At 39.5% G+C, this 27786-nt stretch overlaps 1 protein-coding gene across 4 annotated transcripts in view; it reads right to left on the bottom strand.

Moving 5' to 3' along the window:
• Nucleotides 1-9913: 9913 nt before the first annotated feature.
• Nucleotides 9914-27786, bottom strand: part of Ddx4 (DEAD-box helicase 4) — a 52728-nt gene continuing 34855 nt past the window's right edge. For all 4 annotated transcript variants that reach the window (XM_021180692.2, XM_021180694.2, XM_021180695.2 and 1 more), the window contains exons 16-22: nt 22812-22941; nt 20987-21153; nt 13339-13484; nt 12577-12676; nt 11458-11728; nt 11224-11340; nt 9914-10598 (exon numbers count right to left, since the gene is read on the bottom strand). In XM_021180692.2, coding sequence (XP_021036351.1) covers nt 10512-10598; nt 11224-11340; nt 11458-11728; nt 12577-12676; nt 13339-13484; nt 20987-21153; nt 22812-22941 — 1018 coding nt within the window. In that variant the 3' untranslated portion in view covers nt 9914-10511. The remainder of the gene's footprint in view (nt 10599-11223; nt 11341-11457; nt 11729-12576; nt 12677-13338; nt 13485-20986; nt 21154-22811; nt 22942-27786) is intronic.

Here is a 27786-nt window from a genome sequence, read left to right as displayed (position 1 = left end):
GTGAGAGTGTGCACCACAGAGGCAGACAGCTTCTGGGACAGGCGGGAGCCACAGAGCAGCTGAGGCAGCACCCTTTTGGGGCCGCAGACATCCGGCACCCTCCCAGCCGGAGGACAGTGGTACACCCTGCACGGGAGCCCTCTGCCTCGGGAGCAGGGAACGCCATTTTGGATCCGGGACTCCGCCGAACTTAGGAACTTAGTCTGCACAGGTGAGAGTGTGCACCACTGAAGCTGACAGCTTCTGTGACATGCCAAAGCAACACAGCATCTGGGAAAGGTCCTGTTTTGGGCCTTCTTCTTCAGCCAGGAGGAGGTCCAAACACCAGATAACTGTGCACCTTCCCTGTAAGAGGAGAGCTTGTCAGCAGAGAGTGCTCTAACCACTGAAACTCAGAGGAGAGAGCCTGTCTCCCAGGTCTGCTGATAGACGGTAATCAGAATCACCAGAAGAACAATCTCTAAACAGAGACAACTATAACAACTCCAGAGATTACCAGATGGCGAAAGGTAAACGTAAGAATCTTACTAACAGAAACCAAGACCACTCACCATCATCAGAACCCAGCACTCCCACTTTGCCCAATCCAGGGCACCCCAACACACCTGAAAAGCTAGACCTGGATTTAAAAGCATATCTCATGATGATGGTAGAGGACATCAAGAAGGACTTTAATAACTCACTTAAAGAAATACAGGAGAACACTGCTAAACAAGTAGAAGACATTAAAGAGGAAGCACAAAAATCCCTTAAAGAATTGCAGGAAAACACAACCAAACAGGTGATGGAATTGAATAAAACCATCCAAGACCTAAAAAGGGAAGTAGACACAATAAAGAAAACCCAAAGTGAGGTAACACTGGAGATAGAAACACTAGGAAAGAAATCTGGAACCATAGATGTGAGCATCAGCAACAGAATACAAGAGATGGAAGAGAGAATCTCAGGTGCAGAAGATTCCATAGAGAACATAGGCACAACAATCAAAGAAAATGGAAAAGGCAAAAAGATCCTAACTCAAAACATCCAGGAAATCCAGGACACAATGAGAAGACCAAACCTACGGATAATAGGAGTGGATGAGAATGAAGATTTTCAACTCAAAGGACCAGCAAACATCTTCAACAAAATTATAGAAGAAAACTTCCCAAATCTAAAGAAAGAGATGCCCATGAACATACAAGAAGCCTACAGAACTCCAAATAGACTGGACCAGAAAAGAAATACCTCCCGACACATAATAATCAGAACAACAAATGCTCTAAATAAAGATAGAATACTAAAAGCAGTAAGGGAAAAAGGTCAAATAACATATAAAGGCAAGCCTATCAGAATTACACCAGATTTTTCACCAGAGACTATGAAAGCCAGAAGATCCTGGACAGATGTTATACAGACACTAAAAGAACACAAATTCCAGACCAGGCTACTATACCCAGCCAAACTCTCAATTAACATAGATGGAGAAACCAAAGTATTCCACGACAAAACCAAATTCACCGATTATCTCTCCACGAATCCAGCCCTTCAAAGGATAATAACAGAAAAAAAAACCAATACAAGGATGGGAACCATGCCCTAGAAAAAGCAAGAAGGTAATCCCTCAACAAACCTAGAAGACAGCCACAAGAACAGAATGCCAACTTTAACAACAAAAATAACAGGAAGCAACAATTACTTTTCCTTAATATCTCTTAATATCAATGGACTCAACTCCCCAATAAAAAGACATAGACTAACAAACTGGATACACAAACAAGACCCAACATTTTGCTGCTTAGAGGAAACTCATCTCAGAGAAAAAGATAGACACTACCTCAGAATGAAAGGCTGGAAAACAATTTTCCAAGCAAATGGTCTGAAGAAACAAGCTGGAGTAGCCATTCTAATATCTGATAAGATTGACTTCCAACCCAAAGTCATCAAAAAAGACAGGGAGGGGCACTTCATACTCATCAAAGGTAAAATCCTCCAAGAGGAACTATCAATTCTGAATATCTATGCTCCAAATACAAGGGCAGCCACATTCATTAAAGAAACTTTAGTAAATCTCAAAACACACATTGCACCTCATACAATAATAGTGGGAGACTTCAACACACCACTTTCACCAATGGACAGATCATGGAAACAAACTAAACAGGGACACAGTGAAACTAACAGAAGTTATGAATCAAATGGATCTGGCAGATATCTACAGAACATTCTATCCTAAAACAAAAGGATATACCTTCTTCTCAGCACCTCATGGTACCTTCTCCAAAATTGACCACATAATTGGTCACAAAACAGGCCTCAACAGATACAAAAATATTGAAATTGTCCCATGCATCCTATCAGATCACCATGGACTAAGGCTGATCTTCAATAACAAAATAAATAATAGAAAGCCAACCTTCACGTGGAAACTGAACAACACTCTTCTCAATGATACCTTGGTCAAGGAAGGAATAAAGAAAGAAATTAAGGACTTTTTAGAGCTCAATGAAAATGAAGCCACAACATACCCAAACTTATGGGACGCAATGAAAGCATTTCTAAGAGGAAAACTCATAGCTCTGAGTGCCTCCAAAAAGAAACTAGAGAGAGCACACATTAGCAGCTTGACAACACACCTAAAAGCACTAGAACAAAAGGAAGCAAATTCACCCAAGAGGAGTAGACGGCAGGAAATAATCAAACTCAGGGGCGAAATCAACCAAGTGGAAACAAGAAGAACTATTCAAAGAATCAACCAATCAAGGAGCTGGTTCTTTGAGAAAATCAACTAGATAGATAAACCCTTAGCCAGACTCACAAGAGGGCACAGGGAAAGCATTCGAATTAACAAAATCAGAAATGAAAAAGGAGACATAACAACAGATCCTGAAGATATCCAAAACACCATCAGATCCTTCTACAAAAGGCTATACTCAACAAAACTGGAGAACCTGGATGAAATGGAGAAGTTTCTAGACAGATACCAGGTACCAAAGTTGAATCAAGATCAGGTTAATGATCTAAACAGCCCTATATCCCCCAAAGAAATAGAAGCAGTCATTAATAGTTTCCCAACCAAAAAAAGCCCAGGACCAGATGGGTTTAGTGCAGAGTTCTATCAGACCTTCAAAGAAGATCTAATCCCAGTTCTTCACAAACTATTCCACAAAATAGAAACAGAAGGTACTCTACCCAACTCATTCTATGAAGCCACAATTACTCTAATACCTAAACCACAAAAAGACACAACAAAGATAGAAAAATTCAGACCAATATCCCTTATGAATATTGATGCAAAAATCCTCAATAAAGTTCTTGCTAACCGAATCCAAGAACACATCAAAACAATCATCCACCCTGACCAAGTAGGTTTCATCCCAGGGATGCAGGGATGGTTCAATATACAGAAATCCATCAATGTAATCCAGTATATAAACAAACTCAAAGACAATAACCGCATGATCATCTCGTTAGATGCGGAAAAAGCATTTGACAAGATCCAACACCCATTCATGATAAAAGTCTTGGAAAGATCAGGAATTCAAGGCCCATACCTAAACATGATAAAAGCAATCTACACAAACCAGTAGCCAACATTAAATTAAATGGTGAGAAGTTGGAAGCAATCCCTCTAAAATCAGGGATGAGACAAGGCTGTCCACTTTCTCCATACCTATTCAACATCGTACTTGAAGTCCTAGCCAGAGCAATTCGAAAACAAAAGGAGATCAAAGGGATACAAATTGGAAAAGATGAAGTCAAAATATCAGTTTTTACAGATGATATGATAGTATATATAAGTGACCCTAAAAATTCCACCAGAGAACTCCTAAGCCTGATAAATAGCTTCGGTGAAGTAGCTGGATATAAAATTAACTCAAACAAATCAATGGCCTTTCTCTACACAAAGAATAAACAGGCTGAGAAAGAAATTAGGGAAACAACACCCTTCTCAATAGTCACAAATAATATATCTTGGTGTGACTCTAACTAAGAAAGTGAAAGATCTGTATAATAAAAACTTCAAGTCTCTGAAGAAAGAAATTATAGAAGATCTCAGAAGATGGAAAGATTTCCCATGCTCATGGATTGGCAGGAACAACATTGTAAAAATGGCTATCTTGCCAAAAGCAATCTACAGATTCAAAGCAATCCCCATCAAAATTCCAACTCAATTCTTCAACGAATTAGAAAGTGCAATCTGCAAATTCATCTGGAATAACAAAAAACCTAGGATAGCAAAAACTCTTCTCAAGGATAAAAGAACCTCTGGTGGAATCACCATGCCGGACCTAAAGCTTTACTACAGAGCAATTGTGATAAAAACTGCGTGGTACTGGTATAGTGACAGACAAGTAGACCAATGGAATAGAATTGAAGACCCAGAAATGAACCCACACACCTACGGTCACTTGATCTTTAACAAGGGAGCTAAAACCATCCAGTGGAAGAAAGACAGCATTTTCAACAAATGGTGCTGGCACAACTGGTTGTTATCATGTAGAAGAATGCGAATCGATCCATTCCTATCTCCTTGTACTAAGGTCAAGTCTAAGTGGATCAAGGAACTTCACATAAAACCAGAGACACTGAAACTTATAGAGGAGAAAGTGGGGAAAAGCCTTGAAGATATGGGCACAGGGGAAAAAATTCTTGAATAGAACAGCAATGGCTTGTGCTGTAAGATCGAGAATTGACAAGTGGGACCTCATGAAACTGCAAAGCTTCTGCAAGGCAAAAGACACCATCAATAAGACAAAAAAACCACCAACAGATTGGGAAAGGATCTTTACCTATCCTAAATCAGATAAGGGACTAATATCCAATATATATATAAAGAACTCAAGAAGATAGACTCCAGAAAATCAAATAACCCCATTAAAAAATGGGGCTCAGAACTGAACAAAGAATTCTCACCTGAGGAATACTGAATGGCAGAGAAGCACCTGAAAAAATGTTCAACATCCTTAATCATCAGGGAAATGCAAATCAAAACAACCCTGAGATTCCACCTCACACCAGTCAGAATGGCTAAGATCAAAAATTCAGGTGAACAGCAGATGCTGGCAAGGATGTGGAGAAAGAGGAACACTCCTCCATTATTGGTGGGATTGCAAGCTTGTACAACCACTCTGGAAATCAGTCTGGCGGTTCCTCAGAAAATTGGACATAGTACTACCGGAGGATCCAGCAATACCTCTCCTGGGCATATATCCAGAAGATGTCCCAACCGGTAAGAAGGACATATGCTCCACTATGTTCATAGCAGCCTTATTTATAATAGCCAGAAGCTGGAAAGAACCCAGATGCCCCTCAACAGAGGAATGGATACAGAAATTATGGTACATTCACACAATGGAGTACTACTCAGCTATTAAAAAGAATGAATTTATGAAATTCCTAGCCAAATGGATGGACCTGGAGGGCATCATCCTGAGTGAGGTAACACAATCACAAAGGAACTCACACAATATGTATTCACTGATAAGTGGATATTAGCCCAAAACTTAGGATACCCAAGATATAAGATATAATTTACTAAACACATGAAACTCAAGAAGAATGAAGACCAAAGTGTGGACACTATGCCCCTTCTTAGAATTGGGAACAAAACACCCATGGAAGGAGTTACATAGACAAAGTTTGGAGCTGTGATGAAAGGATGGACCATCTAGAGACTGCCATATCCAAGGATCCATCCCACAATCAGCTTCCAAACGCTGACACCATTGCATACACTAGCAAGATTTTGCTGAAAGGACCCAGATATAGCTGTCTCTTGTGAGACAATGCCGGGGCCTAGCAAACACAGAAGTGGATGCTCACAGTCAGCTATTGGACGGATCACAGGGCCCCCAATGGAGAAGCTAGAGAAAGTACCCAAGGAGTTAAAGGGATCTGCAACCCTATAGGGGGAACCACATGATGAACTAACCAGTACCCTGGAGCTCTTGTCTCTAGCTGCATATGTATCGAAAGATGGCCTAGTCGGCCATCACTGGAAAGAGAGGCCCATTGGAGTTGCAAACTTTATATGCCCCAATACAGGGGAATGCCAGGGCCAAAAGAATGGGAATGGGTAGGTAGGGAAGTGGGGGGGGGTATGGGGGACTTTTGGGATAGCATTGGAAATGTAATTGAGGAAAATACGTAATAAAAATATTAAAAATTAAAAAACAAACAAAAAAAAAAGAATTGTAGCTTTTAATACTAGGAATATTTTCTGAGTTGACTGGGTTTTTATTTTTTTATTTTTTCCATTTTTTTTATTGAATATTTATTTCATTTACATTTCCAATGCTATCCCAAAAGTTCCCCACATGCTCCCCCACCCACTCCCCCACCCACCCACTCCCACTTCTTGGCCCTGGCATTCCCCTGTACTGAGGCACATAAAGTTTGCATGACCAATGGGCCTCTCTTTCCACTGATGGCCAACTAGGCCATCTTCTGATTCATATGCAGCTAGAGTCAGGAGCTCCGGGGGAGGGGGGGGGTACTGGTTAGTTCATATTGTTGTTCCACCTATAGGGTTGCAGATCCCCCCAGCTCCTTGGGTACTTTCTCTAGCTCCTCCATTGGGGGCCTGGTAATTTTTAAAGGAAATTATTCAAACCTATACCTAGAGACAAGAGGCTTAACTGAATGTAGGAAGATTCACAGCTGTCTGTGATCTTGGTAGGATTATGTATACTCTCCAGTTTTATCTTTGATTCAAATCTGCCATGTATAGATCTTTTACAACTAAAGCAAAATCACGAACTTAGAAAGAAATCACGATAGATATGACTAAGTCTCTGAGTAATGAAAAGAAAATGCGACAATCATTCATTATGCTCTCTGAAAATACAACATTAGAAAACTAAAACACACAGATGTTGCAAATAATAATGCAAACATCTTTATTCATTTAGTCTTTCCCAGAAGTGAGATTCTAAAGTGAAATGTTTTCCAGATTTCCGTTAGTTGGCATTCCCTACTTGAGTTGTCCATGCAGGGTGTTATATTGTTCATCAGTATCCCTACACATCCATGCATAGAGAGACACACTGATAATCATGTGGTCACACAGAGTTCCTTGTCTCCTTTTCATTTTTTCTATAGGCTTAACATATTTTTAGCCATTATATTCCTTTTCTGTTCTTAGAACTTCAATTCAACCTTAATTCATACTTAAAAAGTTTTTTAAAATTCTATACTTTGTAGTCTGGGCTTTTAAAATCAGCATACATGAAAGTACAGAGTATCATTACAGCATTTTTGAAAGGTCTGTAGAATTATCTCATGGATAATTGTAAGGGGGTGGTGGTTACCGATTCTGAGGTCCTGCTCCCCAATTGGTACTTGATTTGTCAATAAAGAAAGTCAAGAGCCAACTGCTGGGTGGAAGGTACAGGCAGGATTTCCAGGTCCCAGGAGGAAGAAGTACCCAGGGACGGAGAGGCTTTTTTTTTGCCATGCCTTGGAGGAAAAGGGAAGTAACCACCATGTAAGGTCTCAGGGAGAGCTAGGGTCTGTGGCCTCCACTCTGGGCTTGTGGACAAGGATGTGCAGGAAAGATGGAGATAAATAACTGGTCTGAAGTTCTCTCTTTGTTGGGTCTTTGTGTGGTTTAGGTATGAACATAACTGTGGCTTCACAGAACTAACTGGGTGGTGTTCCTTCTGTTTCTATTTGGTGGAATAGTTTGAAGAGTACTGGCATTAGGTCTTCTTTGAAGATCTGATAGAATTCTACACTAAACCCATCTGGTCCTGGGCTTTATGGTCACTTATCTTTGACGAAGGAGCTGAAACTATCCAGTGGAAAAAAAGACAGCATTTTCAACAAATGGTGTTGCCTCAACTGGAGGTCAGCATGTAGAAGAATGCAAACCGATCCATTCTTATCACCTTGTACAAAGCTCAAGTCTAAGTGAATCAAGGAACTCTACATAAAACCAGATACACTGAAACTAATAGAGAAAGTGGGGAAGAGCCTCAGGCACATGGGCAGAGGGGAGAAATTCCTCAACAGAACACCAATGGCTTATACTCTAAGATCAACAACAGACAAATGGGACCTCATAAAATTGCAAAGCTTCTGTAAGGCAAAGGACACTGTCAAATAGACAAAACAGCAACCAACAGATTGTGAAAAGATCTTTACCAGTCCTACATCTGATAGAGGGCTAATATCCAATATATACAAAGAACTCTAGAAGTTAAGACTCCAGAGAATCAAATAACCCTATTAAAAAATGGGGTAAAGAGCTAAAAAAGAATTCTCAGCTGAGGAGTTACTGAATGGCCGAGAAGCACCTAAAGAAATGCTCAACATCCTTAGTCATCAGGGAAATGAAAATCAAAACAACCCTGAGATTCTACGTCACACCAGTCAGAATGACTAAGATTAAAAAAAAAAAAAAAAAAAAAAAAAAAACTTAGGTGACAGCAGATGCTGGCAAGGAAGTGGAAAAAGAGGAACACTCCTCCATTGCTGGTGGGATTGCAAGCTTGTACAACCACTCTGGAAATCAGTCTGGTGGTTCCTCAGAAAATTGGACATAGTACTACCGGAGGATCCCGCAATACCTCTCCTGGGAATATACCCAGAAGATGTTCCAACTGGTTATAAGGACACATGCTCCACTATGTTCACAGCAGCCCTATTTATAATAGCCAGAAGCTGGAAAGGACCCAGAAAATGTGGTACATTTACACAATAGAATACTACTCAGCTATTAAAAATAATGAATTTATGAAATTCTTGGGCAAATGGATATATCTAGAGGCTATCATCCTGAGTGAGGCAACCTAATCACAAAAGAAGTCACTTGATATGCACTCACTGATAAGTGGATATTAGCCCAGAAACTTAGAATACCCAAGATACAATTTGCAAAACACAGGAAACTCAAGAAGGAAGACCAAAGTGTAGATTCTTCATTCCTTCTTAGAATATGGAACAAAATACCCATGGAAGGAGTTACAGAGACAAAGTTCGGAGCTGAGACGAAAGGATGGACCATCCAGAAACTACCCCACCTGGGGATCTATCCCATAAACAACCACCAAACCCAGACACTATTGCATACGCCAGCAAGATTTTGCTGACAGGACCCTGATATAGCTGTCTCTTGAGAAGCTCTGTCAGAGCCTGACAAATACAGAGGTGGATTCTCACAACAGAGGTGGATTCTCACAGCCAACCATTGGACTGAGCACAGGGTCCCCAATGGAGGAGTTAGAGAAAGGACTGAAGGAGCTGAAGGGGTTTGCAACCCCATAGGGAGAACAACAATATCAGCCAACCAGACCTGCCCCCAACCCCAGATCCCAGGGACTAAACCACCAATCAAAGATTACGTATGGATTGACCCATGGCTCCAGTCACTTATGTAGCAGAGAACAGCCTTGTCAGTGGGAGGAAAGGCCATTGGTCCTGTGAAGGCTCGATGCCCCAATGTAGTGGAATGCCAGGGTGGGGAGGAAGGAGTGGGTGGGTGGGTAGGGGAGCACCCTCATAGAAGCAGGGGGAGGAGGGATGGGATAGAGGGCTTCCGGAGGGGAAACTGGGAATGGGGGATATTTGAAATGTAAATAAAGAAAATATCCAATAAAAGAAAAAAATGTATCTGAAAAAACAATCTCATGGAGTAGGTAAGCCTGTGACTGAGTGAGAATGACAGCATTCTTTCCTTATCAACTGTAAAACATGAGTAAAAAGTTATGAGGAAACTGAAATACCGTGTTTGTTGATAGTGGGTTAGATTCTAAGACTAATTTTCATGTCAACATCTTGGTATTTGTATGGATTTACACATTAATATTTGTCTAACACTTCTTGCTCACCGTACTGATTTCACAAGATACAAAATACCCAAATATGAAAGGTAGGAACTGTAATATGCTACAAGAAAAATGAAAAATTCTGTTGGAAAACTTAGGGGGAAATGTGTTTCATCTTTTATTTGTAAGAAAAATCTGTATATTATAAAAGCAAACATTTGTCATACCACCAAGTACAGCGCTCACATTGCAAACTGAACCATTTTCATTACATGTCTGATAATCTAAAAATCAAATAACTTTGAAAGGCTTCAGTCTCTACTGTTTCATGAAAATCATGTTATTACATTGTACTGATACACTATTCTTTTAAAGGATCAAGTAGAAATTAGACCCAATAATTAAACAAGAGCACATCACATCCTATTGCTTGTTTTATAGGATCATAAACACTGTACTAAGACTTAGCACTTGGACATGAAACATGTCTTAGCTTTCTGAAGAATATACTAGAAATAAGCAAAACATATAGAATGCTTTAATATTTCCAGTTAACACCATTTGTATCAGTACCTGCAGTGTTGTAACGTCAGCATTTCACATAACTAATCAATGAAGCTGGCTATTTTTTAAAGTTTGGGAGGAAGAACAGAAGAACAGGAGATATAAGAGTATCAGGTTTCACACTTCTGTTAAAATTTTAAAAATAAAAACTCTTTCTCTTCTCTGCATCAGAACGATCAGACTTGACGTTTGTTTGCTTTAATCCCATGACTCGTCATCAACTGGATTGGGAGCTTGTGAAGAAGAAATCCCCACGGTATTCAACGTGTGCTTGCCCTGGTAATTCTTTTAAAAGAAGAAAAGAAAATGAAAGAAACAAGTTATGACAGCCCCAATGTTACATAGTCCAGACTGACAGCAAAGATTCACATTTTCTACCTCGATTATCCTAAGCATCTAATGGCTTCCTATAAAATGATTCACTTCAAAGAAAGGCCAATGTAATCCTGTGAAGTCTACACTGTTCAAAATAACTGAAGAAAATGATTTTTCAAGTCACAAGCTTTTAGAGAGCTGAAAAATTTATTACACTTTAAATCGGCATAAATATTTAATTAGAACACTCTTCTATACCAAGGTTTACTGAAGAAGAAGAAAAATGGGCTGGCATATCCGTAAGACTTGTAACTCTACAGGTCTAGAATTTTGTATTAGTAATGTGGTCAGAATTAAAGAATTCTCTACAAAGTTCAGAAGATCCCAACAAATACCAGCAAAAGGAACTGGGATGTTAAGGCTATAAACCTGAAACGTGTGTGTGTGTGTGTGTGTGTGTGTGTGTGTGTGTGTGTATGTGTGTGTGTGTGTGTGTGTGTGTAATTAAAATGACAGTTTTAATTGAATAGTATGTAGAATCGAGTTCATTTTTACAGAGTAATTAGAAACCCCCTCCTTAATGTTTCTCACTAACCTTCCTTGTGTCAACAGATGCAAACACAGCTCCTCCTCTTGTGCTGCTACTGAAGCTGGGAGGCACATAGGTACTGAAGGCAATCTCTTCTAGCCATGCAGGGACATCCTGTTGAGCCTGGAGAAAATAAACATTTCTTATGCAACATGAAACTTCAAAAACTGTAAAAGACCTCTCAACAACAAAGAACTATTCAGTTTTAAATATGTAAAGTTAAAAACTGTTTCAACTTACGTCTGACAGTACTTTAACTAGAGGCTGTGCTAAATGATTATCAGAGTCAGTATCAAAAAAAGAAATCGCCCTGCCAGTATTTCCACAGCGGCCAGTGCGCCCAATTCGATGAACATATTCATCAATGGTAGAAGGAAGGTCAAAATTGATAACATGTTGAACATTTTCAATATCAAGCCCTCTGGCAGCCACTGAAGTAGCAACAAGAACTGGGCACTTTCCACAGCGAAAATCTCCAAGAGCTTGCTCTCTCTCCCTCTGTTCCCGATCACTTAAAACAAAAAAGTTTAGATTAGAGCCACTTTTGAGAAATTTATTAAAGTTCATCAGGTAGTATATTTTAAAAACTAAAAATTACAACACTTACTATAAATGCCTACTTTCCACACACTATAATAACCAGGTACTATAATAATCCAACCCCAGCTACCACTTTATCCTTACAGTCTTTAGTTGGAACAACTACCTCTATTAGAAGACAGAGTAAGAGACATCACAGGGCCAGAACATACATACATACATACATACATACATACATATACATACACATGTACATTTATTTATTTATAAAATAAATTGTTGTGTGTATAAAAACAATCATTTTTATTCTGGGCAAAAGAATGATTGCTTAAAATATTCTTGTTTTTTTTTTTTTTTAAAGATTTATTTATTTATTTATTATATGTAAGTACACTGTAGCTGTCCTCAGACACTCCAGAAGAGGGTGCCAGATCTCGTTAAAGATGGTTGTGAGCCACCATGTGGTTGCTGGGATTTGAACTCTGGACCTCTGGAAGAGCAGTCGGGTGCTCTTACCCACTGAGCCATCTCACCAGCCCGCTTAAAATATTCTTAAAATACAATTACAGAATTCTCCATACTCAAGACTGATTTTAGATTTCCTAGTAAAGCACTGATGACTGGTATTACTACACCATCAGTGCACCAGAGAGCAAGCATACGGATACAAACTAAGATTATGCCTCTCTGGGTGATATCATCTTACAGGAGACACTATATATGCAGTTTGTCACTGACCAAAGTATTTTCATGGGGCATGCCTTTTAAACAACAAACAAAAGTTATTTTCTCACTAGAAAATCATATTATCGCACTCACCCATGAATACTTGTAGTTGATATTTTTTCTTGACAAAGAAAAGTTGCAATGAAATCTGCTTTTTTCTTGGTTTCAACAAAGACCATAGTTCTTTCATCACCTATAAAACAAGATTAACATCCAAACAACAAAATTAAGAGGAAAAAAAGGGTACCCTTTAGCTTTGAAACACTTTAAATCTTATGAATATGGGAAGACTCATTAGTAGGTAAGAAATGAGGAACCAGTTAAAATCAGCAAGAGCTCAGGCTGTTTTCCCTTTGAAGACTAGAGCTTGCTATGTAGGCCAGAGACTAGCTTCAAGATCACAATCGGCCTGCCTTACTTTCATGAAAGCATAACAGTGTCGCTGTTACTCAATAGATAAAAACATGTATTACTATAATGCCTTTCTAGTTTTCATATATCCATATACATAAAGTATATGTATGTGTAACACACACACACAAACATATATATATGTATGTATATGTATATATATGTACATATATATATATATATATATATATATAATGTCTGCTGAAATACTTTTTAGCCAAGTATTTAGGTAAGTCTCAAATACCTTCTATATTTAACTTTTATAGAGCTAAAGGAATGTTCTTATATAATTTATACAAAAACTAAGCCATAAAGTCACCTATAAAAGATTTATAGAAAAATAAGATTTATTAAAATTTATTCAAAACAATGATGACTTTAAAAAATAAGTAATGTTTTAAAATTTAAAAACATGACAAAAATAATCCTATTAAAATGCGGTACCTATGTTTCGTAGAATCTCAACAAGCTTTTCTCTTTTTGAATACTGGCCAACTTGAAGAATCGTCTGCTGAACATCTCTGCAAGCTCCTCCCACTTGCCCAACAGCAACAAACAAATAATTGGACTTTAGAAACTCCCCAGCCAACCTTAAGAGAGAGAGAAAACATTGTTCTTCAGCTTTACCCTCACGCACTTGTGCTCAGCCCTGTTAATATCATCTCATACTGACTAGACACCAACACAGAACAGCGGCAAAGTCATTACTTATGTCATTCAAGTACTATTTTCAAAGATCAGAATAAAATGTTAAGATCTTTAAAATATACTTAGTAGCAAAACATTTGTGTCAAATTATGAACACAGGAACTTCCAGTAAATTCTCTATGAAAAATTATATAAATGTGTGCATAACAATAAACATATGAACTACAATGCTGACTCTAACAAGCAGAATTCTTTACATTAAAGACTGAACTGCAAGGGGGCCTCAGTTGTTAAGAGTGCTCCTTCAGCACGTACAAAGGCCTGGGTTTGATTGCCAGCACCATGTCAACCAGGCTGGGGTAGAGCCTGCCTATAATCTCAGCACTCAGGATAGAGAGGCAGGATGATCCCCAGACGCTCAACATGACCCAAAGCTTCATAGTGAACTTGAGGCCCGTCTGGGACATATAAGACCCTGTCTTATGAAAGGGAGGGAAGGATGCAGGGAGGAACTGATTGTAGCCCTAACGCCCAATTCTGTTCTAACCTCAACACTTATGAATACATGCTACTGTTCAGATTTGTTTTCTGAAATATTAAGTTACTCTTCTGTAAGTAATTATGAGTAAACCAGATTGCAGGTAAATGCTTTTCATGCCATGATACATATAGAAAAATAAGACCTAAGGGCCATGAAGAATTGTGTAAGGTTGCAGTTGAAAGATCAACACTTTGACATATAATAGTTTACTATAAGCATGCAACTGAAAGACGCTGCTTTACCGCATCCATAAGCACCAATGGGGACCCTGACAAGTAAGGTGCTGAGCTTTGTACATTAGAAGGGAGCACACGAGCACTTGGTCAGTTCTTCCTGCTGTGCAGCAGCCCCTTATTTTCTAGTTGTTTCCTTGAATGTCACAAAATAGCTCAGACTCAGCATACCCAGAGCCTACATAAATTACTCACAAATTACTACTTCTTCTCACTCCATATTTATTCTCTTAGCATAAAACCAAAACATTTTCCTTAGTTTTCTCCAATAATTTTTTTAATTTTTGAAATTATATAATTTTCTCCTTACCTTCCTCCATTCATACTCTCCCATATACCATACCTTCTACCTTGCTCCCTTTTAAATTTATGACCTCATTTTAATTGTTATAATATATGTATACACACACACACACATATGTATATTCATTCCTAAATGTATATATACAACTTAATCAGTCTATGTAATGTTAATTATTGCATACTGTAACGTATGCACATGTTTTCAGAAAGCTATTTTTTAGTATCCTCTGTCAAGAGTTAACACCCTCTCTCCCAGGCAACTGAAATTCTGAGTCTGTCACCCCTTCAACTGCTTACACATTCATGATACTGTGAGTAGAGATGAATACAGTAGTATTAGCCTCAAGTAGGACAAATTAATTTTTTAAATTCAGCATCAGAATAGTTACCATTTACTGCATATGATATTAAACATATCCATGTCCAAGAAATATGCACATGAGAAACGGGCAGGAAAGGGACAAAGGGACAAAGGAAATCTATGTAGAAGAACCTTCAAAAAGTTTAGGCTTCATCCACAGGATCACTAAGCAAAGAAATTTAAATTTGATTAAGTTTTAGATAATTATCAATCTGAATATTTTTCAAAGACAGAAAAGGAAAGGAATGTAAAGAAGCAATACCATAATTCAAAGTATTTTTGCTTCAAAATGAGGAAAAGCTTCTTTTCATGTTTTTTGTTTCTCTTCCTTTCAAAAGTTCCTTTCTGTCTAACACTTCAGTTTGTCCTACTGTGTTTTGCACATTCTGATTTGTCAGGGTTGTAGTTGTTGTTTTTTATTTTGATCATCTGTTTTGTTTCAGTCTGTGGTTGCTTGTTTGCTTCTATGTAGTGCTAGGTGGCACATTTTGCCACTCAATTACATCACCAAGCCCAGACAAAATAAACTGTACTTTCTTCTACTTCAAACCCAGTCCTAGATGAACTTTAGCAGATACTTGAAATTAAATTACAGAGTACATGAAACACCCAGATGATCACCCGACAGTGAGAAGGGTTCTAACAAGCCAGTCTATATATTGACCCCATAGCAATAGCAAAGATAAGTGACACAAAGATTTGAGGTCCTTAAACCTGACTTCAAAAGTACAGTACAAAGTAACAAAACTTCATGGTGACAGCGTAAATGAGACTCACGAGAATGGAGTAAGAATCCAAAAGCGAAGGCATACATCTGTAACAACTGAATCTCAATGACGGCATCAATAGCACACTGGAAAGTACCAGGCTTGGTGGTACATACCTTTAATTCCCACACTTGAGAGGCAAAGCCAGGTGAATCTCTGTGCCTTTAAGGTCAGCCTGGTCCATATAATGAGTCTCGGGAAAGCCAGGGCAAGATAGTGAGACCCTGTCTTAAAAACCAAACCAACCAACAACAGCACTGAGGAGTAAACAGAGCCTCAGCCAGTGGAGCTGGGGAACAGGCTGGGCATGTGCAGTATGCTGAAACCAGACATGCAGCTCTCATGTGGACAGAAATCTGCTCAGCACAGCCAAAGGCCTAAATACCCAATCTACTGCAAGAGAGGCAAAGAGTTAACTTCAAGATCCTGGTACCAACAAGGACTTCCTACATATGATTCCAGCGTCCCAGGGAACAAAACCGAGAATTGGTAAGTGGAATTGCATTAAAGAGCGGCTGCACAGCAAAGAAGCAGTCAACAGAACAAAGAGATCATGTAGAGAGTAGGAGGAAACTCTTTAGCTACTCCTTTGATAAAAACAATATTCAGAATTGAAAAGAACCTAAAATCTTAATACTAAAAGAACAAGTAGTTCAATCAAAACATGAGCACGTGAATAGGCACTGATGGGAAGTAAAAGTAGCTAATAAGATATATAATGGAGACTTTTTTAGCCATCAGAAGTATGTTGTAAAGAACTAAGTGCTGGAACGAACACAGAGAAGAACACCTCTTGTTCATGAGAGTGTAAAGAGTACAGCTGCCATGGAAAACAGTACACAGTTGTCAAAAAGTACAGCTACCATGGTATCCAGCTAGTATCTGAAAGAAATGAAGTCAGCACACAAAAGAGATACATCAATACCCACATTTAGTGTTGAATTATTCACGGTACCTAATAAATATAAAGAATCAGCCTAAGTGTCCATCAACAGGTGATTTTTAAAATGTCACAAAACACAATATAGTCGTACCAATCACAAAAATCAAGGGTCATTTGCAGAAAAATGGATAGAATTGTTAAAATAATCCAGACGGAGAAAGGAAGCATCTCGTGCAGCCGTTTGTTAGAGCAAAGTTAAAAGAAAAAAGAAACAGGGCTCCGAGGGGAGCAGAAACAGGAGATCATTGGGTTTATTGGCTACCAGCCTGGCTCCAAGTTCAATGTGAAACCCTGAGGAGCTGAGTTTAGATCTCCAGCATCCACATCAAATCTGGTCAGAGAAGCACGAATCTGCAACTCTAGACCTGGTGGCAGAGGCAGGCAGACCCCAGAGCTCACTGGTTAGCCAGGCTAGGCCAGTGAAGGGGCTGCAGGTTCAACCAGAGAACCTGTCTCAAACCACGAGAAAAATACTGTCCTTTGACATCAATATGCATGCCCAAATGGCACCGGAACAAACATACATGCCTATACCACACACATTAAGAGAAATAAAGGCTAAAATGTAGATAGAAAATGGGCAACAGGTAAAACTTTAAAGTGGGCAGTGAATACTCGGGTGATAATGCTCTCCCCAAAAGCCATAGATTATCTAAGGAAACGCCCAGAACGTAGTATGAAAAACCTCCAAGTTGTTAGTCACTGGAGTCTTAGAAACTCACAGAAAAACACAGGTTATTACTGTTGCCCTCGGTTGTCTCCCAGAACTGAAGCTAACTTCCTTTGGCTGACGACTTCAACTTCAAACATGGGAGGTGGGAAAATCAAGCTAGATATGGCCTGGAAACCTGCTCCCTGAGGACTAGCTTTCAGTGGGAAGGCCATGCACACTGTCCTACTCTGGGTGGTTGGAATGAGAATGGCCCCATACGATCCTAAGTTTGAATGCTCAGTCCTTCATGGTACTATTGATACCAGAGAGTGGTATATTGCCTGACCATGCTTGTTGGTGGAATGTGAACTTTAGGACTTTGTATTAGGAAATTGGTTGAAATTGGAGCACGGCAAATAAGAGTGCTGACAGCAATGTGGACAGCTGAAGCCCAGCTCAAGAGGTTTCAAAGAACAACAGCAACTGTCCTAGAGATCATTCTTGTGTTATTTTGGCAAAGAATATAGTTACTTTTGGCAGATCCAAAAATATGTCAAAGGCTAAACTTAAAACTTTGGGGCTAATGTCACTGGCAGAGGAAATTTTAAGACAGTCTCATACTGACTATGCCATATGGTTATTAATGACCACTCTTATGGAGATCTACAATGAAAGAGCAAGCTGTATAAAAGCTGTACAGTATGAGGAGAGAAAGAATACCAGAGCCCGTTCCTGTGCTCAAGAAGAGCAGTCGTGACACAAAGCCAATACTGATCGGCACTGAAGAATCCCAGCAGCAGTACAATAGTGGCACTCAATGTCCTGAAGGCACCAATGACTGTCTCAGTTGGAGTTAAGGCCTATTCAAAGATAGAATTCAGGCCTACTACTGTAACCTAACTACCTACCATGGCAAGTCAAGCCATGGAACCTAGAGAAAACCCTGCTATTTGCCCTTTTATTAAACCAGTATAGTTTCTAACTGCATCCTAAATACTTGTCGTACAAATGTGCTTGCTCTCACCACCAAAAAAGGTGCTTTCTGCAACAGAAAATGACCATTATAGAAAACTACAACTGGTACAACTATAGGTACTGTCCATGGGATGCCCAGCCCCAACCAATAAATCTGCAAAGTAACTCCTACACCTAGGGCTCAGGGAATACTGAAGAGCAGGGTAGAAAGATTCTAAGAGCCAGAGGACTGTCTGCTGCTGTTAGAATCTGTACATGTCAAGGAAACTATCCCGCAAGGAAGTTTCAACAAAATGGTTGCCTAAACAAGATCTCAACACTGATACCATTAGTTGGCATACCAGTTTAGACAAGGGAACTGTGACAAGGCTCCACACCTAGAAAAAGCTACAGGCAATTAGTGACTGCTGAGAGAAGGAGACCCAGTCTTCCCAAGGATGAGCATGCTATTGACTATCCAATACTAACTGGCCAGCCCCAATACATACAGGGGTGTGTGTGTGTGTGTGTGTGTGTGAGCAAACATGTGTGGGTGTGGGTGTGTGTGAGGTGAGAAGAAAGATAATCTGTACATAAGAGTAATTTTAAAAAGAGGCCCTAAATTTGAGAATGAGTAGAGATACAGGAGTAGTTAAAGAGAAAGGGAGGGGAATGATATATAGTATGCATATGTTAATTTTAATTATTTTTAAAAATAACAAATGAGGCTAGAAACAAAAATAATTTAAAATCAAGAGATCTTCTTTTTTTGTGTATATTCAAGGTTAATGTAAGTCACATAAGTAAAATAAATCAATGGTCAATGGCCACACCTAACCAAGGTCTGTGGAGTCTGATACACTAGCACAGGATCCCACATGTTTTGTGAGACCTGAGACCAACTATGAATGCGTATCAAACATGACTCATAAAAGATTTACAAATACCACTACTGACAATAGTATACATGAATCATTTTGAGTGACCAACATAAAAGTACTTTCCTATGTTGAAGAAAATCTGAAGAGATAGCAGCAGGACTATTACCTGCTAATCGCTGGGGTTAATGCCTACTTCATCTTATCAACACTGATAGGAATGAAGATGCTCCATTTCAAATTTAAGATACAATGCAATCATTAACAAATCATTTTTTAAAAATAAGAAATGAATCTGGAAACAAAATGTCAATAACTTAAAAATAAAGAGATCTTCTATTGATCATGTATATCCAAGGTTAACAACGAAACAAGACTCATAAAAGATCCACAAATACCACTACTGAATTTAGAAAGATATTGAATTTTAGGAAAAGAAATGACTACCTTAAGTACCACTAAGAATTTTTCTAATATTCTATGATTTAGTTTTCTACAATGAAGACCTTTTAATTCTCCTTTGGAAAGTTTTGGTTACATAAGTAAAATAACTCAATGGCCACGCCTAGCCAAGGTCTGTGGAGTCTGACACACGAGCACTGGATCCCACATGTTTTGTGAGACCAGAGACCAACTATGCATCAAAGCAGCAGCCCTGTATCCTGGGAGCCACAGACTACATCACACACTGCACTACCTAAGCTCCAAGCCTGCATGAACTGTGCTTTCTGTGCACAGAACAGCCATGGATGGGATCTCCTTGGAGGCAACACTTTATGAGAGGATGCCAAGCAACACAACACAGCATCCTAGTCCTAGAAACGTGGGTCCTTATGGTGTACACACAGAGTCCACCATCCACTGTCACTCCCTCACTAGTCAACTAACTTGGGAAATCATCTTCCTCTTAGATGGAGAGGAATAGAGTTCCCAGTCCTCAAAGAGAACAGTTCCATCAAACCAAAGAGCAAGAAAGAACTCTGCTGGATCTAGGCTACTGCCTTTGCCTAGACTGTTCAGGCTCCCTGTGCCAAGTAAGGAACAAGCTGATAGAAGAAGTTGCTACCCAAGAAAGATGCGTAGTCCCAGTCTCTGAGTTTACAATGCCACAGGATACACAGGATGATTCCCAAGTATCTGACAATAATTGGTTTATGAACTTCCTACCAAAGACCAATTCTATACATTTAGGATTAAAAATGTGAAGCATAGTGAGAATAACTTTAGTAAACACTTACTGTTTCCCAGCTATATACACAGGGTAGGAGCGGGGAGATGGAAGAGAGGGAGGAGATTATAATGATAATCAGGAATAAAATTGAAACATAAGAAAAGTGGCAAACTTTTAAGCATATGCTTACTTCTGTACTGCATGTGTAAAGCTCTGTTTTGGTAACAACTTTGTGCTCACGTGTCCATACATTTGCATGTTTGTATGTTATGGTTGTGCATAGGGTGGCCAGAGGTCAACCTTCGTTTCTGAGACAGGGTTTCTTACTGAAATCTGGGATCTGCCTATCACAAGCTAAACTGGCTGGCCAAGGAGCCCTAGGCGTTTCTCGGTCTCTGCCTCCTCAGCACTGGAGGAAGAAGCCAACTCCGTCCATGTGTGGTAGGGATGGCACTCACATCTATATACTTGCATGACAGGCATGTTACCTACCTCTAAATTAATTAATTTTGAGGCAGTGTCTCACTACGTAAGCCTGACTGGCCTCAAACACAGAGATTCATATTTCTCTGTCTCCTGAGTGTTGGGACCAAAGGCACACACTACCATTCACTTTCATTTTTGAGAAGAAAGATATTTACCTCTGGATTTCTTCTGGAAAAGTCGCACTGAATAAAAGGGTTTGGCGTTGTTCCTTTGATGGCATTCCTGGACAAGAAATTAGTTTCTTCATCTCTGGTCCAAAACCCATATCCAACATTCGATCAGCTTCATCCAAAACTAAGTACTTGACTTGTTTGAGGCCAATCTTTAAAGATATTTTTCAAAGACAAAACCAGAACATACATACTAGTTTACATTAAGCTACAATATGCTCCACAATTTCGACTTTTAAAAAATACCTAGTGGTTATGCTGGCTAGTTGTGTGTCATCTTGACACAACTAGAATCAGTTGGGAGGAATCCCTCACTTGAAAAACATGCCTTCCTCAAACTGGCCTGGGGAGCCTGGGGGCGTTGATTTAATGACGTATGTGGAGGGCCGGCTCACAGTGTGTGGCGCCACCTCTGGTCTGGAAGTCCTGAGTTGCTATAGGAAGCAAAATCCGTCCATGGCCTCAGCTTCAGTTTCCTGCCTCCAAATTCCTGCCCTAACTTCCTTCAGTGACAGTCTGTGATAACCCAAGTTGGTTTTGGTCATGGTGTTTACCCTATCTAAAGCACAGAAAATCAAGGCATACAATGATGAGAATTACTGGTCTAATCATAGATAATCATAATATAGCTGATCTAAACTTTTACTAATAAATAAAATGTGTTACAAATTAAGTTTAACAGAACCTAAAATATCTACAGTAATACTTTATACTAGAACTTCTATTATCTCCAGTGTCTAACTTATTAGGCACTAACCATATGTACTTTGAAAAATGTAGTTGGAATAAATACGAAACTAAATGTTTTATTATAAAATATACAGTAACATATGGCTAATAGTTAACTTGTAGGAAACAGCATGGACCCATACTATCTAATCTTGATAAAATCATGATAAAAATCTAACTTTAATGCAAGAAAATAAAATCTAATGCCATGAAATACTGAAAATAGATTGACTTTTTCTTTTTGGAGACTGGGTCTCACTGTGTAGCTCTGGCTGTCCTGGAACTACAAGTAACTTTGATACTAACACAAAGATGGTTAGTAGATATCTGACATTGGCTTCTTTAGCTATTTTTAATAAATATAATTTTAAAGGTACATTTACCAACAAGAGTTTTTAAGTACCTCCTTTATAGAATGCAAAATAATCAATTGCAGTTCATTAACATGAACTTAAAGAATTAAGAGATGTAATAATTGGGTATAAGATTCCAAGTAAATAAAATCTCTTCTTAAAAGACTTAGAAAGTTGACAACTCCCATTATTACCATTCACATACTTTAGCAGAAGACAAAGTTATTGATGTTAAAAATATTAAGAATGTGTCTTAGGAAAAAAACTACTTCACCAAAACATATATGAAACTATATAAAAATACTCATTGTATTTTCTTCCATGTAATAAAATATTACTCAAATCAGATACAGATTCTAGCCCTAACTCATTGATTAGAGCTAACTAAAGACTTTCTGAGTAAATTGTTAACCTCATTTTGTTTCCCCAAGTATAATATGGAAAATGCTATGCCCTGTGGGATTACCTTGACAATTATGAAAATTAATTCAAAGCACCCACTAGAACCAAACCTAGGAAATACACCTCTCATCATTCCCTCCAACCCTTTCCCTATAAAATAACCATCAGGCTAACCTAGGAAATACACCTCTCATCATTCCCTCCAACCCTTTCCCTATAAAATAACCATCAGGCTAACCTAGGAAATACACCTCTCATCATTCCCTCCAACCCTTTCCCTATAAAATAACCATCAGGCTAACAACCTGTTGCTTTTTAAGGCTTACCTTTTCTTTGCCTATGATGTCCATCAGCCTCCCTGGAGTAGCACACAATATGTTACACCCTTGTACTATCTGTCGAACTGAATGCCCAAACTGGGTTCCTCCATATATGACCACAGCTCTTACACAAGTCCTATAGATAAGAGAAATGCCTTTTTCTAGTTATTTGGAAATTACTCATTTGTCACTTTATGAAGCAAGATCCATAAAGAAAAAAATTCAGCTATCTAAAAAATGTTAAATTCTGTTGAAAACGGGAAGCTTATCATGTCAAACGGCAAATAAAACAAATAGGACGAGACTCAGTCTGTTGGAAGTACCACTATCATCCATCGTCCACAGACAGTCACTCACTCACACGAAGGAGTTACAAATTCTCTATGCTATGACAGCTGGCAAGCAGGAAGGAAGCTGCCTGGTCAATACCAACATCCCAATGCTATTCACTCATCTCTGGGTACAGACATTATCTAAATTTACCAAGCATGCTCTTTGTTTTTGAAAATGTCTCTTCTTTTACTCAATTTAAAATCAGATATCAACATAGTACTTATCTAAGCAATTATACCTAAGTTTTACAAAAGAACTATAAGGTTTGACATTAAAGATATTTTAATAGTCATTTTAAATTTTATAAAAATAAAAGGCTAGTGGTTTATAAACAATAAGCACTAAAAAACACTAAAATTCCAGTGGATAAGCTGTGGGTAACCGATGGATAATTCATGAAAAGCTAAGCACTCAAAATGTGGTTCTACTGGAGCTGGAGAGATGGCTCAGCAGTTAGAGAGTACTGAATGTTCTCCCAGAGGTCCTGAGTTCAATTCCTAACAACCACAGGGTGGCTTGTAACCATCTGGAATGGGATCCTGTTACTGGTATACCACACAATCCCACAAGACATGCAATTATACAAAGAACCAACCATTATCTAAAAGGAGATGCTTATTAAATAAAAAAGGAGAAAAGGAAACCCCCAGGAACTGACTAAATAATGCTTTGTTAACTCTCAGTTTTCTTAATCTTGGTGAAAAAGGATCATCAGCAGCTGAGAGACACTGGGTTATTGGAAAAATTGAGGAACTAAGCCAACCAATAGACTATAAGGATGTGCTGATGTTAGAATAGAAACCTGCAATAGACTATAGGATGTGAACATGGTTATGTTTATGTTATCTACAGGGAACGAAAAAATATGAATAGCAACAAAACTTATAAAAATCAGATTCGACCAAGGAAAACCTCTTATTATTTGAGACATGGATGTCTCAAATTTCTCAAATTGTTTGGTCACAAAGCAATTAGCCCAAACAATTCATGGATTGTTTCAATTCTTGATTTCTTCACCAACAACAAAAAGCATGCAAATCAACTTCAAAAGGGCTAGCCCAAGTAATCGATCACAAAGAAATGGACAACACATAGACTGGATAGACAATACAGAGACTGAGCAATAATGCTCCAACTAGCTTTTCTCAGACCAACCTTTTTCCCTTAGGGTCCAAACAACAGACAATACAGAGACTGGATTAACCCAAAGACTGGGCAACAAATGCTACAGCTAGGGTTTTTTTCAGACTGAAATTTAAGGTTTTTTTTTTATTAGAAATTTAAGTTTTTATTACATGTTAATAATGTTTCTTTTAATGTATGTTGACAGAAATATAGAAATTTAAGTTGTATGATTTGAATTGTTGCATATTGATAGATATTTAGAGGTTGTTTTGTTAGGCTATTGTCTGACTACTGTACATAAGCCATTTGTTGACAATGTGATGGTTCTATTGTGTACAGATTGTTAATGTTAGATAAGAAAAGGAAAATTCCTAGAAAGGGGGATATGAAGTGGAAACCTAAGGGTTCTCTGGGAAGTCAGTTTGATGGGTGCTTTGCTGGGGCAAACACGTGAAGGAGTGTTTTCTGAAGTGGACACAGGTGAAATAATAAGGCAGACTCATGAAGGAATTGAGCTGAAGCAAGGAGAAAGGATGTTTTGCTAAAGCAAGCACGTGAAAGGACAGGTAATGAAGGGTTCTTTGCTAACACACATGTATTGGTCTGTCTCACATTGTCTAGTTGAGCTGCATTTGTTGGGAACATAGAAACACCAAAAAACTTGTGGTGGTGTGCGAGTTTCTTGCACTTCCATGGACTTGGGCTGATTGGCAGAGTGATGTCAGCTGAGACAGATGTGTGTGTGTGTGTGTGTGAGGCAAGACATGCAATGTTTGGAGGGTATAAACGGGACTTGAAGGACAGTGACAGAGGCTGACCTAGGCTTGCTTATAGAGCTAGCTGTGCAATGCTTGTGGGTCTCCCATCTTCTCTGATCATTCTTGCTTCGTAAGAAAGGCAAGGCTGAGAACTTCTGGTGTTTTTCCTGATCCTGCCTGGTGACTTGTGCCAAGGCTGAGGCCTGGATGTCTCTGCTAGGTCTGGTCACCGCTGTTGCTAACCCAACTCTAGCGAACTGGACTGCTGGTGTATCTATGAAGTGTCTGTGAGTGGATCGAGCTGCCACTGTTAACCTGTGAACCGAACTGCCAATTTCCTTCTAAACAGGTCCACTTCCCCCATATCCTTTCTTTCCTACTACCACTGGTGGGTGGTGGGCTAAAATGGAGGTTACAGCATTTAAGATCCATCATTAAAAATAAGGTTTGAAAAAAATTTAAGTTACAAGATCTGATGCCCTCTTCTGGAGTTTCTGAAGACAGTTATAGTGGATTCATATACATAAAATAAATCATTAAAAAGTAAAAGGTCCTACTTGATAATAATGAATATATCAAAACAGAAGAGTTCCTGTAATTTTAAGCATTGACAAACTCTTCAATGTTTCATCTTTTCCCCCAATATACTATTTTTATTTATTATTTGGAAATTCCATACAATGTACCCCAATCACACTTGCTTCTCATTCCTCCCAGGTCTACCCTCCCACTCTTATCCCCCTCCCTTCCCCCAAAATACACCAAGTCCAATTTGTGTCGCCCATATACTCAGAGCATGGTCAAACTCCCAGCGGCCAGACCCTTGAAGAAAACTGAGGATTTCTACACAGTCTCCTGCCAGAACCCATCACACTGCAGCATCCCCATCACACTTTTTAAGGGCTCTCTTCAATAGCTTCCTGCCTGAAATTTCTTTTCTGGAGGGTGGAGGGAGTTGTCACAGGAACCTTCAATGTCTCTCATCCTCAGACTTGAGTTCTCACTCATTGTTCCGTGCCCACAGAAGCCAGTAGCAGCATGGACCTCAGGTATCAACACGGACCTCGTGCAGCAATACAGCCTGCAGGGGCAGCACGGATCACTGACACCAGCATGGCCTCCAAGCAGCAGCATGGACTTTCAGGAGACTTAATCCAGAAAAGGAACCGTCCTTGATCTCAGATATCTTCTTGTTCAGAGACAGTGGGGCTGGGGAGCAAGCTCTGGGGCAGAATCTGCAAGAGCTCCATGGCCGCTGTACACCACCTTGCCCGGGGCACTGGCTACGATGAGTACACCCTGGGAGCAGCCTGCAGGCAGAACCAAGTTTTCCTCCTGGCAAGCAGGCAGCAGCAGAGGTGGCTCCATGCTTCAAGCTGGGCCAGCAGGTGGAGTGGCAGCACTGGTCTGCCAGGCAGCAAGGAGGCATGGCAGGCGGGGCGATACCCTGCAGCCTGAGGAGCCGCCCCTGCCCTGCTGCAGCCATAGCTACAAAGTCACTAGTTTCTCCACTCCATTCCATCTTTGCCCCCACCCAGTTCCAGGAAACATGTCTTTACAAGCTTCTTCCCCTGGATACGCTCCGCAGGCTCATCCTCTGCTTCTGTGTCTCCTTGAGAAGCATCCCTGTGTCTCTCAGACTCCTAGGAGAGACTCCGTGGCCTTAATGGTATTGACTCAACACCTTCTCGAATGCCTGCCTCCCCAATGTTTCACCTTTGAAAGGTTTTCAATGAGGCTCCTGACTACTTGTGTGGCAGAGCTGGCTTCGAAGGTGTGCAACCTATAGAGTTACAGTGTCTCAAACTCCAAAGCATAGTGAAAACTCTGCAATTCTGGTTTCTTTAAAAATTACAGAAATATTAAGATTTTTTTCATATTAATCCCAGGTGTGGCATATGGGACTGCTACAGATTCTCCATAGCAGCTGGCTATGATTTGCCTCATGCTCTAGCAGAGGTTTGATTTTGCCAGCTGCAGAGTTTCTGCAATTGTGTGATGTTTGGAATTCCAGGGTCTTTTCGGAAGGTCTATAACTGCTAAGGCCCCAAGAAGTTGAGTTGGTGGGTTGTTGTTGGTCATGGTTTGTTAAGTAGTTGTTAGCAAAAAAGAAACAACAACAATCAGAAATTAAATATCCTGATATGGAAGATCAAACTTGCCCCAAGGAATTTGATGCACCTAATTAGCAGGAAGTCATCTAACCCTAACAACTCCCTCTTTCTGAACCCTGGCTCCATTCACAGATCCCCCTTTCCTCTCTTACCTAGTGTGAGAGGGTTGAAAAGGTGGAAGGAAAGTGGAGAAGGGTAGAAGAACAACTCAAAGTAGCCAAAGACAGTTACACCAAAGAGTCCTGGTACTTGGCTTAATGTTATCTTGCAACTTTTAATAGCTTTGGAGCAAAGGGCTCAAAAACTTTAATTTTATGTAAGTTCTGGCAAATTACATGACAGTGGACTAGTTAATGACATTCTTCCTACAGTGCAGTGGGCTGACAGTGCATGAGTTATGAGACTGCTACTGTATAACTACTGCAGCCTTCTATTTGCTCTCTCACTGAGAACTTAATCTAGAGAACCACCTACCGTTTCCTAAGACAGTTAAGCATTATTCTGGGCAATCTGTACTGGATGGCTTTGTGTCAACTTGACACAACTTTAGAGTCATCAGAGAGTAGGGAGCCTGTGTTGAAGAAATGCCTCCATGAGAGCCAGCTGTTAGGCATTTTCTCAATTAGTAAACAATGGGAGAAAGCCTAGCCC

The sequence above is a fragment of the Mus caroli genome, unplaced genomic scaffold, assembly GCF_978045245.1.
Source record: "Mus caroli unplaced genomic scaffold, Mus_caroli_1 scaffold_15, whole genome shotgun sequence".
Lineage (NCBI taxonomy): Eukaryota > Metazoa > Chordata > Mammalia > Rodentia > Muridae > Mus > Mus caroli.
The sequence above is the reverse complement of the archived record's forward strand: the minus strand, read 5'-3'. Positions and strand labels throughout refer to the sequence as shown.